Source organism: Rhea pennata, chromosome 2 (genome assembly GCF_028389875.1).
Source record: "Rhea pennata isolate bPtePen1 chromosome 2, bPtePen1.pri, whole genome shotgun sequence".
Classification (NCBI taxonomy): domain Eukaryota; kingdom Metazoa; phylum Chordata; class Aves; order Rheiformes; family Rheidae; genus Rhea; species Rhea pennata.
In genome coordinates, this window is record NC_084664.1 from 60,062,241 (window position 1) to 60,079,893 (window position 17,653).

At 36.0% G+C, this 17,653-nt stretch overlaps 1 protein-coding gene across 1 annotated transcript in view; it reads left to right on the top strand.

The window, feature by feature from the left end:
- The window catches only part of CNTNAP2 (contactin associated protein 2), a 1,099,877-nt gene that overhangs the window by 711,976 nt on the left and 370,248 nt on the right, over positions 1-17,653 (top strand). The window contains exon 11 of the mRNA XM_062569605.1: positions 11,851-11,957. Coding sequence (XP_062425589.1) covers positions 11,851-11,957 — 107 coding nt within the window. The remainder of the gene's footprint in view (positions 1-11,850; positions 11,958-17,653) is intronic.

Here is a 17,653-nt window from a genome sequence, read left to right on the forward strand (position 1 = left end):
GTTAGCTACATCAACTTTTCATTATATTAATCTTGATATTTGTGTCCATATAGTATTAAAGTGACAATGAAGGTTTGTCATTTAAATCTACTTATCCTGTAGCATGCATTACAAAAAAAAACTCTGGAGAAATTAAAGGAGCATTTTTATAATAGCTGTGCAGGTGATGACTGATCCTTTGCGATTGAATGTTTTGTCTAATTAATATTGAATATAAACCACAAACTTGTTCTAGCAAGTGAATGGAATAAACCAATGACGAGTTTCTGTTTTCATAGCTCGTTTTGTGGCATTTCATTATCAAAACTGTTGATTAAACAGAGAAGCTTTTTGTAAGACCTGCAGTATGTTCGTAATTATATAGCTGGCACTGTGTAAACAGTTAAAACAATGAAAAGACTTGTCATTTTTGCAGCAATGACCATCCTTCCTTCTTTGTAGGCACCATATGGCACCAAATCTCTTTGGATATAAGGTAAACAGAAGGCACTTGCAGATATCAGAAACAGTCAGAGCACCTTAAAAAGAAGTAAAGAGAAAAAAGTAAAAATGAGTTGGTTATATCGTGTCATGCTCACGACAACAGTGATGTCGTAGGTCCAGACTATTGGTCTCTTAAGTGACCAGTATCAGTCCTCTTTGGAGTTTTAGTGTGGCTTGATACTTCTACAGCAATTGCTGTTTTACACCCTTTACCAGGATTTCTTCTTTCCAGATCCTAGTTTCATCATTCTCCTTTGCTTTAAACATTCTTTATGAAAATGCAAACTGCCCCAAAGTTCAGTCTGATATACCCCAAATTTCTCTTTGTAGGCCTTTACGGAGTGAGTGTTCTGTACTGTTGCTCAGAACTGTCCTCCCGGGCTTCCTCTTCGTTGTGGTTAATACTGGATAGACTTGCTGCATCAATTCTTTCGCTGCAACCCCTGAAGGGCCTTCTGAGAATCCAAGTTATTTATTCGAGTAAGAAGGATCTATTCTAATTTTCAACAAAGATATATGCACAGGCTGAAGAATGGCACTGAGGAGTGGCACTTGAGGTTGCAGTAGTTTGTCTCTTTCCTCTCTCTTCTAGGGATCTGTGTTGTTCCTTTCTTGTACAGCCCTCTTGACTGGCCCTCTAATTTCTGTTTTGCTAACATTTTGATCCCCCCAACAGTGTTTGCACTTATGATTAAATACTTATTTTCTCCTCACTATTTTTCCTCACAGTTTTGTCTTCTAAATCCAGTTTCTCTCCGTATCAGATTTTTTTCTATTAACTTTGTCAGCATCGACATAGGCAAGATCCCCAACCAGTTTAGGCTGCTCTTATATCAAGTCTTTTGACTTTCAGGCTACCTTCTAGCTGAGTTATCTGTGCATCTAGATCGGGCTGCACTGATCCCTTCCACTGTTCCTTCTGTACTGTCCCATTCAACCACTCCATCCTCATGCTTCCTTAGGCAAAAATTTGGAACTATACTTTTAATTTGAAGAAGAGAGCTGGAAGATGTTACTACTTGGCTTGGTGGAGTGGCATCCATATAATATATTTTTACTTAGGTTTCAAAATGAAAAATTATTTTAAACTGAAAAAAAGCCACTCTTAATTTCAAATGTCAAAATGGCATGTTTCAAGAATTTCGAAATGTTTTCCAACATTTGTTCAAGTTAAGATATTAATCAAATCTGGTCCTCTCCTCTGAACAGTTTGTTTCAAGGAAGTGTCAAAAATTTTGTGACAAACTGTCTGGAGAGCTAAAGCAAAATATTGTACAGGGAATTTTCCTTTTTTTCCTCTTCTGTTTAAAATAAAACCGATAAAACTAGCAACCTGTCCTTACTCTCCTGGAATACTAAGTGGTAAACAAGTTGCATGACTTGTTTCAGGCACCAATGCTGGCAGTATGCTACTATTTATTTCCTTTCTGGCATATGCTCTGTTCGCTGAATTCCTGAAGTAAAATTTTTAACTGAAATACAAGCCCTTGAGAAATCAAAACTTGTAATAAACTGAAACACTGACAGAGCCTGAACTATGGTGCACAAATTGCAGTGCTTGAAAAGCAGAATAATAGAATCAAGAGCCTCTAAACTACAAGCAAATTATAGTCTATCAGTTTTTCTATAGGGCAATCACAAGACTATGTAAGTAGAATAGTAGATTCCCAGAAATTGGCTATTTGTAATTAAAATTAAGCACATCGGGTTCATGTCATCACAATTTTTAAAGTCAAGTACAAGTTAATAAAATAGTTGTATCCGCTTTGCTATATTTCCCTTAAGAACAGTTTTGCTCTTAGTACAAGTTGTTGTCTTGGAAGTGTTGTCCATTTTCAGAAGCCTAGAATTGTCACCTTCGCGGAAAAAGTGTATGAGTATTTTTATGAACATGAAATGCATATATGTGAACACACATGCACATATATGCATGTACTCGCACCTACTTCTGTAGTGGAGTGAGCCTTCCTTGCTTTAAAACAACTAATTGAACAAGTGCTAGGTAATAAATGAGTTGTTTATTACTTACTGTACATATCTGTTTTCAGCAAATTGAAAATGAGTTGAATAATGGGTTGAGAAGAGCATTTTATTTGTATATTTATCACAGAGCTGTGACTGCATTGCAGCACAGCTGCTAATTCATTGAAGCATCCTTGATTTTGATGTCTTAAAAGTAGAATAGAACACTCATTATAATGCAATTTATGAAAATGTTATACTACATCTATAAAAGAATAAAATACTGATGTGCACTAAGCACATACACAAAGGATAGGGGGATGAAGTCAGGCAAACCTATATGCCTAATATTTTAGATGTGCCATTTTAGCTGAGCGTATTGCTATGCATGGTAGATGGCAGAGTTGTCACAGTAAAGCAGAAAGAGCAGACTGTGTAGATTTTAGCAAGTAATATAAATACGTTCCATGATGATCGGAAGGGGAATAGTGCAGTGTAAAAAGTTAATTCATTTCTTTGTTACTATTTATTATCATTGTTGTTCTTGACAACTGTGATGATGAGAGAAAAATCCACTGTGATAAACCTCATGCAAATAAAAATTCAAGTTCTTTCAGATCGAAAGATCTTGTGAACAAAAAGATGAGGAATGTGCATGGAGAACGAGAGAGAGTAAAAAGTGAATATACACATTATGTTTCCTGTAATGAATGATGTACACATCATTTAGGTTTGTGGGCATACGGGTCAGCTCAGAGAGGATGTACCATGTGAAAAATTAAACTGGCATTATATCAGTCTTTACTAATAAGTGCCACAAAAACATTAACTTTCATTTTAAAGAGGAAAAACCTTCAGTATTCAAGCAGGAAGTGTTTTCTACAGCACACACATAGCAGTCTTTGAGTCATATTGTTACCGGAACTATCCAGTGGAATTAACAACTTATGATTTAAACATTAATGCTAGGATCCATAATTGTAAAGAAATTAGGACTTCTAGCTTTACCTCCAGATCAGTGTTTCTAAGACAATTAATCTCCTAGGAAAACTTCCAGATTGGGTAAAGTAAAGAAAGTGACCAGATTTATGACAAACATCCAGATAAAGAATAAAACACAAAAAGATGGTGATTTACGTCAGTCACAAGTCATTCATGCCAGGCAAGCTAAAGATCACTTGCTCTTCCCAGTAATTGTGAACACCACCATTTTGTACTAATTTTAAATAAAATTATTCAAGCAATCTGCACTTTACAATCTCAGCATCACTTTGGTACTGTTGAATCATTTAGTACCTCCAGTTCCCTTTTAAACACACTGCCATAAGAACAAGAAGGGCATTGACATTCAATATGTTCAGCTCAAAACCTACTGATGATGAAATACTGCTCCATTTCAGTATGTCGTAGCCAGACTGGTAAAATAGGATTCTCAGCCACAAACATACTTAAATCAATAGCAGCTGATGGCATCTTATAGCTTCATGACCATCAAGCTGATTAATATGCCATAAATTTGCAAAGCAAGACATATTTAACAGATTGTGCTCTTTGCATATGATGCATCAGTTTTTTTATCATCCCTTTGAAGATCCAAGTTTACCGTGGCCCACGTAGCTGCTGCCCCTGATTCAGACACTGGGGACTAAAGGAAGTAAAGCAAAATCTAAGTGTGTGATCTCTTACAGTTACACCAAGGAATGGAGGCTCTGTAGTCAAAGGATTGTGACAGCCCATACGCAGTTTTGATTGGTGCAGCAAGGTTCTTTTAACACAAAAACACCAGTCAGTTTTATTATTCATCTTTATAACTTACTCTTCAAGTTATGAGAAGCAACATATAAAAATTTCTAATAATCAGTTCCTTTATTCCCCGTGAGAAAAATTTAGGAGTAAAATCATTTGAAACAAGGCTCTATAAAATTATGCATTTGCCTGGTGATTCAATGCATGATCATTCATGTTTATGAGAGAGGAATATAGCAGTCACTGTTCTGTGTTATGTAGGCTGCTCACTTGTATATGTGCCCTGATGATTCTAATCATCTTCCAAAGAATAAGAAAAACTTTCTCCAAATGCCTAAAATGGATTATAAAATGAAGTTGTTGTCATAAAATCTAAGGAGATCTGTTTGATTCAAGCAGTAAAATGTAGAAGTAATAAATAATTAACAAGACATCAAAGAGTCAACTTCATGGTTTGTTCTCAAGTCCAGTGCATTCTTCTCTACCTATTTGAAATGGCGAAAGAGAGGTGATTACCTGAATGCAAAATTAATCCAGTTAGATTTTCAGCAAGGCAATGCTTAAGAAGGTTAAAGATTTCCTTTGAAAACTAGCGAGTAAAATACATGAGATTGTTCTAGAGAGTCGCAGTGCTTAACCTATCTTCTCCTACCACAAGGAAGGCTGAATTGTGCCACATTGGCACAGTTAGGTTAGTGATTACCACTTTTTCTATGTAGTTATGTAAATAATAAACTCAAATATATCAATCCAAAAAATAAGTTACACAGAGTACTTTTTAGTAGCTGGCCTTTCATAGACGTTTATTTTTCCTTTTATTCTTACCGGTTTAGTCAGTACTGAAAACATTGAAAATACTATGTGACACATCTTGCCTTTTTTATCCAGCTTAACTGGATATTTGTGAGTGTGTGGTTTTATCCTATACCTCTGTAATATTATCATAACGTAGTCCAGCTTGTGACTTGGCCACTGGGGTCCATGGGCCATTTCCACTCAGCTGATCTTTTTTTTAGGGAGGTGGGAAAGGGAAAAGAGGAAGAGTCACTGAATAATAGTGCTGTCCAATAGATCAATTCCACCTTCCCCCCCCCCCCCCCCGCTCTATCTCCCCAGAGAGCTGGTCTCCTTCGGTTAACTTGAAGCAGTTGCTGGGAACTGACAGGAGGAACACCAGGGTTGGGAAATTGCCTTTAGTAGTAGTAGCAGCAGCTGCTTTACCCCTTTTTGCTTTGCTGCAGCAGTGGTTGCAGCAGTTTGGGTTAGGCAGAATTAGGTGTGCAGGCATGAGCCAGCCTAGGTTGGGGGTTACACATAGCCAGATGCAGGAGGGTTTCTGCAACAAATGCAGAAAAGGGGGTTATCCAGCTCCTGTGATGACTGAAGTGGAACCAGCATGAATTCATTTTAAGGCACTAAGTTGTGAAGTGCTTTGAAAATTAAAAGCAGTAGAAAAGAAGGGAGTAACAAGTACCTACTAATGTAGTATACAAAAAAAAAAAAAAAAAAAAAAAAAAAAAAAGCACAAATCCAAGAGGATGGCTTAATCCAAATGAGTTAACAGCTCTATTTTTCTTGATGCATTAGTCTTTCATTAATCCTTCTAATGCAAATAGCTTAAAACAGCACCTTATTGGTCTGGAGATAACACCGAGAAACTATTTGGCAGCCTTCTCTAGGAATATGCCCTAAAGGAACCTTGCTTAACCAAATGTCATTGCATATTTTAATATCGATTTGCTCTTTGTAAATCATAGTCTTTAAAAGTGCCAAGCATTTTGTTTTAATCTCTTGACAGAGTAAGCTTGATAATGTCCATCAAAGAAGTCCATGTATTACAGTAAGTGATAAGGAAAGAATAGGTCGTTCTAGGTTCAGGAAAGATTGTTTCATTCTGCTCTCATTAATTATATGCAGCTATTCACAATTAGGTTAGAAGTCAGCAGCAAATCAAACCAGTCTGGGAATTATTGTGAACCACCATGAATTTTACAGTCTGTCCCATCTGCCCTTTGTGTTGCCTTGCATATGAGATGCAGGTCCTGTTGCTGAAAAAGCTGAAAGTCATGTTAAACATTTCTTACATTAGAAGAAATGAGAGAAAATCCTAACTGTTAGATCACCTGTTTTTGCTTTTATTTAGACTACTTTGAAAACGACAGATTGTATGTCTGGTACAGGTAATTTTAATCTAATGTTGAGACAGTAGTACTCTGTATTAGCTCTGTGTTCTTAATTTGATTGTCTTATTGTTCAGCACTACTTTTATCATCATTAGCTTTATGCATTCTGTTCTCATTAAAGAGCTACTCACTGTACATAGATGCAGGTTAAGAATATATTTGTGATTCCGTTACTGGTTTACATTGGATCTTTACGTAAGCTGCTCATATTCAGTGATTCAGACTGCCAGTTTGTGTTAGCCTGGTGTTCTCAAATCCTTTGATGAATAGTGATTTGTAAGTTGAAAGGATTTTTTTATTGCTTTTACAAATTGTCTTCCTATATGTTCTTTTATAGACCAGCTCTCTCACTGTCTTCTTGAGCAGTTGGGTAACCTTGTACAGGAAAAAAGGATTAAATTTTAAACCTCTTTCACAGTCTTTGCGTGGGTGTGAATGTTTATATAAGCTACATAGTGACAGAAGATGATACTCAGCAAGGATAGTGTTATCCATTTTGAAGGATCTATGCAAAAAACAGTAATAGAGAGTAAGGATTCTAAAAAGATGTGTGGAGGAGATGAAAAGAGCAGCTAGTGGAAAAAATACTGTAAAGCCATTCAAAATATACTGGTGAGATTGTTACTTTTGAGGCAGAGAAGTGGACGAAAAACCTGGACAGAATGAATTTGGAGGAGATAGACAAGAAAGTGGAAATGAGAAATGAGGTATGAGCAGGAGCAGGAGCAAGATTAGATAGGGATTTGATGATGATAAGGAAAAAAAATGAATTTCCTGTTAACAATTCAATCCAGGTTAGTTTGCTCTCTTTCATAGCAAAAAGCCATTAACATTTTGTTCTGCTTTGCATAAATTCTTACACTGACCTCATCACTATAGCATCTATGTTCTTTTCAGTAGTATATTAAACAATGTTTGACAAATACCTATCGTGTAGTTCATTCCTTCTTTTGTCTTCTCAGGTGCAGAAATTGTTTCACAGTTGAATGTTTTGTTTTGGCAGTGTTTCTTAGATTTGTTGTTTTTAGTTTTTATATAGAAATTGAACTTATATTTATATCTATCTATCTATATAGATATAGGTAGAACTATAGATAGATATGTAGTGTGCACTTATTCTAGAGAAGGGAAGGAGGAAGGGAAAGAAATAGAGAAAGAGGGAAATACAATAACAATGAAGAATAGTGAGGTTTGTGCTAGTTCGTCAGTCCAGAGGGACTTTATTCCACAGTGTATTTGTGGGCACCAGCACATTTTGCTTCCTGCACAGAATAACTTTTTATCTTTCTGCTCAAATAAACTCTTAAAGCTAAAAGGTGGAGTCAATTACTGTACACCTTGAACGCGACTTGCCTGGGGGAGCTAGCTGATGTGTGAGGGAGCTAGCTATCCTTGCCCTGGGAGGTATACTCCTCTGAAAAGACCGAGATAGTGACCAAAACCTGATGATCTACGAAGATTAAAAAGCACAGTCAGAAAACTAAGTAAATGGAGTCACATAATGAGAAATTAAGAGCTAGAAAAAAATGCTTTTTTGATTCCAGTGGGATATGAAAATATTTGCATCAGAAAGGAATATGGAGAGGTCTCTAAGGCCGTTGTCCTGTCTTAAGGGAGGACCAGGTATTTTTAAGCCACTTCTGACGTATGTTATCCCGACTTATTCTTACAATACCTCTTACCCACTGCTTCTTTGCCCATCACAGTGGGCATTTAGAACAGTTTGTAGCTTTCGTGTTTCTAGCCAGAGTTGGTTTGAAAACGAGCCAGCGCTCACTTGCGCTGAGTATAATCTGAGGATTTCTTTGTGGGTCTTCCATAGGATTCTCCTGTTTATACCTTCATTATGGCATTCATTTTCTTCCTGTTATTCCTTTTGTTGTTGTTGTTGGCAATAGTATGATGAGTTGACTTAGCATTGTATGTGGTAGCCCCTAGATCCCTTTTTGCAGAATTGCAGTTGAGCTAGGCTTTTTAAATTTTATTTATTTTGCAGTCATTCAGTTAATTCTTCCTACTTCAGTGTAAGACTTCTCATATCTCCTAGTTGTATTACATATTTTTTCAGTCTAATTTTTCAGAATATTTTCTGTTTATAAATCTCTAGTGCTCAAGTGTACAACCTCTCCCAGTTTGATATAATTCACAAAAGGAACACGTCATATGAAGCCCAGTTCCTCTGGCACTGGGAACTTTATGTGCTTCTAGTACAGAGCTTAGGCCAGATATAGCATTCTGCTCCTGGCTGCATTTTTTCCTTAGTGTCTCACAGACCCTTCCCTATCATCTGACGTGTTTGTGTCCACTGATGTGATGGGAAAAGTCCTGTAGTAAAGATACCGTGCGGGAGCAGCCTGATTGACAATAAGATAATATGGCTGGTCCACAGTGCTATTCTTGGTTGCTACAAAGATGTTTTAGGGGAAGAAGGTGTTTGCTACTGGCTGCATGAGTATTCTTATTTCCAGTTTTCTCTTTTGGCAGTCTAGGGCTAGGGAGAAACTTGGTAGCGTGCTGGATATTCATACATAAAGTCTCTGAGGAAATGTTGAACCTTCAGCGTGCATACAGCGTAGGAGCAGGGCCTTAGCTGTTGGCCAGCAACTTTATCTGCTGATCTGTTCCTGCTGTGCCAAGCTTATTTTTAATGGAAATATAGCCGTATTCCTAAAAGGAGACTAAAGAATGGAATTGCCTAGAAACATACTCCTTCATCATAAATGAAGTGTAAACAGAACATGAATCGTTTTGAATATGTTATGTATATATGCTAAATGATACACATAAGTTAGATAAACTTCGTAACAGCCTATGTTCAATTAATTTCAAAAATCCAAATATCTTAGCAAATTTTACAGTGAAATACATAGACAATATACTTTTTATCTTATCAATTTTTAAATAAGTTCAGTCGGTAGCAAGAAGAGTGTTTGAAAGATAATGAGATTTACAGTTAGGAATTATATTCCCGTTGATACCCCATTGAATTCAACAGATTGTAGGTTTTTTTGAAATTTTTGAATTCCGGTTACTGAAAATTCCGTTAGTCCCAATTACAATGGGGAAGGCAAATCCAAAAATTTGTCATATGGGGAGCAGATTTTCTTATAGAAGTTGGCTTATGAATTTAACAAAAAATAAATATTCCAATTCTGTCTGACAAACAAGCTAACATAAAGTTGAGGGCTGAAAGAGGAAATAAGGAAATGACCCTGCAGTCTGAATCAAACTCTGTTTAGACAGCCCTGATTCAAGGTATTATTTACTTTTTATCTTTAATAACATCATATTTAGCCAAGGAAAAACAGATGATTGTGAAAGAAATTCAAGAGGCACAGACGAAGTCAGTTCAACCGTCTTACTAAAAGTATAAAATCAACATCAGGGTGTTTGTTGAAATCTCTGACTTTTTGACTTAATATGCTCCATTAAATGTTACAGATAAATATCTGTTTTTCATATTTCCCTACATTAAGTCATTTATCTCATTACATAGTCAATACAGCAATATCTTTACTAGTTATGCTACCATAAAAATAAGTTATATAGTACTAAATTGTGAAACTAGTTGCTGGCATTACAAGTGAGACTTCATATAGAAATCTGGCCAAATTCACATAGAAAAATGTTTAGTTTTGTTGCTGGAAAAATAATTCTAAAGTAATATATGCTCAAATGTAAATAAAGAAGGAAATACATTGAAAACAGTGATTTTGAAAGGCTGGAAAAAAAAAGAAGCCGTATTCAGACTTATGAACTTTTCTGGATGTTTATGTTTTTGAATAAACATTATTTTAGTGAGATTATTTTTGAAATGTCACTGCTCTCTGCTTTCCTTGCTTTTGTACCCACTCACCATAGATTTATAGAAATTGTTAGTGATTCATAAGTTTAGAAATGTTCCGTTACGTGCTAACGGTTTTTCCTCTGTGGAGTTGAGAACACTGCTGAAACTCATCATCTATCAGTTGAATTACAGTAATCAAAGTTATCTGTGCATTTAGTCCACCACAATAACAAAGCTAAATGAATTCACTTAAACCATGTTTAAACTGTAATTTATTGATCCGTGATAATTGCCTCTACAGTGCTGCAGTATTTTTAATGTGAAAATAAAAATTTTAAATGACATGTTTCTTCTTTTAGAAGAGCATTTCCGTAAGCATTATTTTAAACAATCCCAAAATTTTCTGAACTTAAAAAAAAAGTTAATGAATGGTTGTCCACCCTTGAATACTGTAGTCTGATATAGAATATAAGCCATCTGTATTGTATATATTCTGAGTTATTTTTACTAACATGTATAAAAAGCAGTCTTTGAATACACAATATGCAAGTTTCCTAACACATGTCCTGCCAAAGGTTCTTTTTCGTAATTGAGGCATGTATATCAATGACATTAATTTGAACACAAAGGGATACAAATACTTAATTTGTAATGCATTTCCAAAAATATTTTCATTTGTTTGTCTAATAGGTGATCTCCTCATCTTTATTTTTAATGTAATAATACAAATGTATAGTTTGTAAATTGCATTTGGCCAACTCCACATGAAAGAAAAATTCCTTTAGTTCTTAATCAAAAATGCAGAGTCCGTACTGAGCCTGACTTTAAGCAATTTAATAAAGAGAAAAAATAATTTCTTTGAAATAAGATTTCAAAGCCTCTCTCCAAGAAAGGAAATTCAGTAGTTTCAAAGGTGAAATTATATGGTAATTCCCATTTTTAACAATCTTTGATAGAAAAGAAGCTGGTCAGCTCAAATCTTTGAAATCACATTTAGATGATATATCAAACAATAAATGTATGTTTGGCTGTAACTTTATTTTTTTGCTGTTCCATTTTTTCCCTTTGCACTCCTTTAACTCTCCAGCAACAGTGTGTGGGCTGAAAGCAAACCACACTTGCCACACATCCCTGTGAAGAAAAACTTACTACAGCTTTTATACTGAAGCCTTTGGCATCTTGCTTGTTTTAATAATGCAGCATTAGTAATTTCCATCCTAGGCAGTAGGCAACCTACTTCTGCTTTATCCCATTGCTGGCCACAAAAGGATAAATAGGAGCTCACTGGCATTCTTCCATTCTTTTTTAACTCTCAGTCACTCGTGGGATTGGAGTCCATGAGGCATGACACCACCTGCACAGCAGAAGGAGGTGTGACTTGTGATGTTCTTTTTGTTTTGATAGCTAAGTACCTGGTCATATTTAGCTTAAAAACCTAATTTATGATGTGTGAATATATTCCACCTCAGTCACTCTTTCTTATTGTTTGTAAAGGGGCTGCAGCAGAGCCTTGATGAATCATCTTTTGTGCAGCTGGGTATTCTGATATAAATTCTATTAAGCTGCCAAAAATAACTAATTACCAAGCAAGGACATGATATACTGCTTGGGCAGCTCACAGTTTGGCTATATGTAAATCTTGTTGCTTATTTGGGTTTTTCTCTCTGTCTTTGCATCTCATCCTGACAGGTGTGTGCCCAATCACTGTGAACATGGTGGCAAATGCACGCAGACTTGGGACAGCTTCAAGTGCACTTGTGATGGAACTGGATACAGTGGCGCCACTTGTCATAACTGTAAGCAATGCTGCGGTTTCAAAATTGTGATGGAGTATGGAAGACACTGACATCTTTTGACTGAGATACAAAGTCAAAGTCTTCCTCTCTGGTTATAGAACTTAGAACAGTTTTTGCAAGGAAAAGATGGCTTAATCCTACTGCATCTTGTCTACACAGGAGTATGTTTATGTAGCAATATGCAGCACTATGTAAAGGGACCAGAGCAGTATAGCTCTCTTAACTGGGTGTCTTCACCAAACTCGTTCTCAGCAATTGCACATTGGAGTTTCAAACAGATACTGTGATTCTGCCCTAAACTGTTGAGGAGAGTTGCTGAACAACTAGAGATGCTGGTTTGGGTTGCTAATCCTGAAACATATTTTGGCCATTTTAAAGTCAAATTATTTACTCATGTTTTAAGTCTTGCAAATAACAGTATTTGCTATGAGATCCACTTGTCCTGCAGTATTAAAGCACAGAAAGAAGAGGAAAATATGCAGTTGTTCTTTTTACAGGTTCTAAACCACAGGTGACAGTGGCGTGTCGTCAATTCCTTCTATCATACATTTGAAGTGAGATTGTCATCTGCAAAGTGTGTTCTAAAACATTTAGAAGATTGAGAAAACATATCCAGTCCTTACCTTCTCCACTTCTTTGCTTAGGGAACTACATCTTAATATTAAGGAGAAAGCAAAGATACTTTTGAACAGATGAAAAGACAAATTTCAAGCATATACATGTACATACGTACATATACATATAGAGATAGATACATACATAGAGAGTATATGAAAGTGAATATATTTGTATACATACATATATATCTCTATATACAGATTCGTATCTAACTACAGCTGTATAAAATGTTACAAAGATAATTGCAGAAATCTGTTTTTTTTAACCAAAAAGCAAACTAATGAGGAAGTAGCAACAATTCACAAGTGTTTGAATTTGAACAAATAACTATTCTATTTTTAATCATAGTATTAATATAAGAAGGAATGTACTTTATATAGTAACTATAGTTAGAAATATGTATGTATTTACTGAATGGCAAAATCCTCCATGAAGGGCTCCTTCCTCCCATGTTACTTTTTCTGTACGTTACTTTTAAACTAAGAAGACCTTGCTGACAAAGGTATAAAAGGTGATCATGGTACAGACTAGTTCATTGTCTGCATTCACACTTTGAATACAAATTGATAGGATGTTAGAATGCCTTACAGTCTCATACTGTCTTGTACTGACTTGTACATTTGTGAATGTGTAGGACACTGAAGTTGATTGTCACCTGTCAAAACTTTAAAGCCTTCAAATTTTCTCTCTCATAATGTTGGCATTTATACCATATTGAAACCAGATATTCCTCAAACGTATGAAAGGCTCGCCAGGTAGTGGTAAGAAATAGGGAGAGTTGGCCTGCATAACATCCTGTGCGGGCACTACTGTATGGGGGATGTTTTCAGTCCTGTTCTGGATCCTGTGTCACAGGCTGGATACAGTTTCCACGGCTGGATCAATGAAATTGCAGTATTGCTTCCCAAATTCCTGGTCTCAGTACTAATACTTTGCTTTTGGGTTTGTGAGTCCCACTGAAACCAGTGGCATTCCCCTATGTGGACTGAAAGCAGAATATCTGATACATTAGTAGGACATGGGCTATTCTAAGGACAGCCTCTTCCTATTCTTTACCCTCAGTTACAAATACTGGTACTATATTCTGTATAAAGTCTTGCATTATGCCCTGCTTTGTGCAAGTCATATTTACTGGCTGACTGAACTATAGTACCTGAGTGCTCCTTCTACCGCTTTATAGATAAGCGTACAGAATATTGAACACAAAGTAGTTGTAAAGGTAACAACTTTACAATCATATTCAGGTATATGCAAACTTTTAGTCCATATTCCAGTCCAAGAAAGACCTAAGAAGTTGATACATATCATACTTATTGCATGAGGGATGAATTAGCTGATCATACCTGGCAAAAGTTCCATTGCAGGAAAAACAGATAAGATTTTTGTTGAATTAATAGGACTACAATTTCACCTTATGATTTTCAGCTGATAGATGCAATCAGCTAGACAGAAGGAGGCATTAATAGAACGTTTATGTTTGTGACCTCTTCATTTTATAGGAATACTAAATACTCGAATGTTATTTAACTTCTCTCACTTGAACAGGTAGTTCAAGAATTCAGATTTTTTCTTTGACACGTGAATACTAGAGTGTCTCATCTTTATAGCAAATTGGTCTGGCTACTGAACTGTAAAAACTGAAAGAGCTAAATGTCTAATGAAAACTTATTAAAGAGAGATATTTAAGAGACCAGTGCTGCTGGAGACATTTCTTGGGCAACCTTTTATTTGTTCCTACATTATTTGTTTAATAAGTGTGTGTGGTAATGGCATCATTGCATTTAATCTTGGGAAAGAATACATGGAATTTAGAATAATATAGTATTCTGCTGAAGCAAAGAAGAATAAATCTTACATATCTGTTTTTCTACTCTAATATTTTTAGAGCCTTTGCTGATTTAGTACAGCCATCTGGAAAAACACACTTTTTTGTGTATATGATAGGCTGTTAAGATGTTTAATTTCACTGGAGAAATGTAAGAATGGAAGCTTAGTTAATTAAGTATGCTTTTTCTAGTGAGCTTCTGAAAATAAGTGTAATCTAGATTTCCTTCTTGAGTCCAAAAGAGAAATAACAAGGACAGAGGGATGGCATCACTTTCCTGATATCTCATTCATTACAAAGGAAAGAAAGAATAACCCAAGGAGCTGTGGACACTTCTCTTAATAGCATTTTCACCTGCCTTTTATGGATAAAATAGTGCAATAAGGCAAGTAAATGGCACTGTTAGACCGCAGCATCAAAAGGGGGATTTAAAGTCTATTGTCCTGTCGTTCAGCCGTAGGATGGACAAAGCGAATGGGATTACAGCTGTCCAGGTCATTTGGACACGCATTGTTCAAGAACCTTTACTTTTCTAATTCAGCTAACTTTCTAACTAATCCTTTTTGCCTGTATTGCTTTGGAAAGAAGGCTAAGCTTTTATTTTGTTACTTAATTTTAGTTTTTACCTTGTGTGGTGCTATACTTTTGAAAGTCTTTTTTCTTAGAAAAAAATGTGAGCAGAAATTCACATGCTCACCAGATGTCCTCTCAGAATACGTAGTTTTTTGCCTTTCTAGAATGTAATGGCGCACAGAAGAGTGAAACCCCAAAATTATTGGGGCACATATTGAGACAACCTTAACTCTGCCATTACTGAGTGGGCAATAGCTGCCAGGATTTAATAGAGCACGTTCCAGCTGTGTTCACAGTATTACTTACACCTGCAAGCAGTGAGGGGATTTACTGAAGTTTGCCAAAGGTTGTAGTTAAACTGCCAGCTCTTGGGCCTTCTCTCTGCTATAATGATACTGGCCTCATCTCTCCCTGCTTACTTGTGCAGTGTTTATGCATACTTAGACATATTTGGTGTGCTGCCTTTCAGTTTTGACTTAAGATGTTATGGTAGTACAAAACAAATTTTGAGAGAGGATTTGGAATTGGAACTGTGGTGTGCGGTGTAAAAATGCTGAACACAGTTTTAAACAGAGGGATGGATTGCATTGGGAAGGTTGTAAAGTTTAGCAGACATTATTATTCCATGGAGTAGGAAAGTGTTTGAGTTCAGGTAGCACTTGTTCAGTATCACTTTACTTAAACATAAGATTATGTTAGAAAACAAATGGTATTATATTCTACAGTAAAATATATGCTTCCTTTCTCAGTGTTTCCAGTGTGTGTGCTATGGGTATAACAGGGCACTCCTCAAAGACCTTAGAGTCAAAACTACATTAGTGGGTACCTTAACTCTGTACCTTGTGATTTTCATGACTTTGAGCTTTACTGAACTTAAAGGAACAAGGTAGTTCTGTGTTACTGAAGTTTTTTTGTCAGTGAATTGATTTTTGCTTTGGTCAGGGAATTCAGCACTTTCCTGAGCTTTTGACCTGAAACAAGGCAAGGCTTTACTGCCTTGGCTGAATTTCAGATTGGAGTTTTAGGTTCCTTTGAAGTTGAAATTCAAAGACAAACTCAAGGGATGACCTCCGTGAAGTGAAACAGAGAAAAATATTTGCACGAAACCCGTGTGAATCAAAATGGTTTTGTTTCACAGAGGTCCAGTCATAATATTTTTATCATATGGTAGTGAAAACAACAGTTAGTGTAGTGAGATTGAGAAGTATCTATTCTGGGGCTGAGGCATAGTGGAAGTTATAAAACAACTGAAAAAAATAGTTACAGAAAGAAAACTTCCAAATAAGTAAATCTGATATAACAACTGTGATCGTGACTGTATCAAGTTGTGTAAATCAGTTAAGCACATTGGCCATTTTAACATCACAAAACAATTTACTTTTCAGAATAGAACATTTTAACAGAAAGGCTTTTTGTATTTCAAAGATATATCAAAATCTTAAGACACTGTGTCCAGTATCTTCTTATTTGCCAAAGAGGCTTAAGATGCCATTTGCTGAAAGAGCTGTCTCTGCTCTCTAACTATTTGTTTAGCTCAGCTACTGCTGGCTCTCTGCAGTTCAGTGGTGAATTAACCAACAAATTCTGGAAAGTCTTATTTCTCAATGCATGGTGAACACCCTAGAAGTCTGCCAGATTACTCTTGGCTAACAAATGTTCAGTATCCAAAGGAATGCATTGGCCTGGCAAGTATGAGACTCGAACATAGCCTTTAACGTTAGACAAAATTGAAAGATAGAAACATACATTTACTTAAAAACCGTGTTTTACAGTGATGAAGCAAAGTTACACAATGATTAAAAATGAATGATTAAAGTTATAATTAACAGTAAGTATAATCCTTACCAGCTTTATTATATCAGCTACATTTTAATCTCTGACTAATTAACCTTTATAGCCTACCTACGGCTGCCCTGCCATGCTGAGTTCTTAGAGCTAGATTTTTTCAGCATCTCTTGCGAGATGGCTACTGGATCTACTGAGACCAGGAGCTCACTTTCCTCTTTATTTCTCCCCAGCTTCATCAGGCTCTTCGGTTAACACCTCTGTGCTGCGCCTTGCATGAGTCACACAGCTAGCTTTAGGTTCTAAGATCCTTCCTGCTGTTGACAGCTTCCTTAAAACAGAGTGGTATAAATTTACGGATTATATATCAGGATAAATATTAATAATTCAAGCTTCTTATCTGAGATGTTTAATATTTAGCTCAATGCATGCTTTCTCTGTAATGTATGTGTAAGAGAAATACATTATGGGACTTACTGACAGGGTTTACCAGGACTATGATGCATCTATCCACCACCTCCTGCACAACCTTTGATAGATTTACAAGAAGTCTAGGAGCATCTATTAAAAAAAAATTGATCATATTTGCCTCAAGGATCCAATTTACATTTAAAGGGTTAATCTTAATTCTATCCATATTTACTCATGTGAGACACAAGTTCTATTCTTCTTACATTTCACCTTAAACAAACCTTATTTTTACAGGTGTACGATCTCCTTTCCTTCAGGAATATTTCATAGGAAAGGGTTTGATTGTAAATCTTCAGTGATCCGTAGGAGGGACTAACCTCCAGCTGACAATCTGTTATCTGTTAGTTCTATAAAAGCCATGGGAAAAAATACAATCTTACATACTTTCGTCACTAGAAAGGCAGATGTAAATAGAATCAGAATA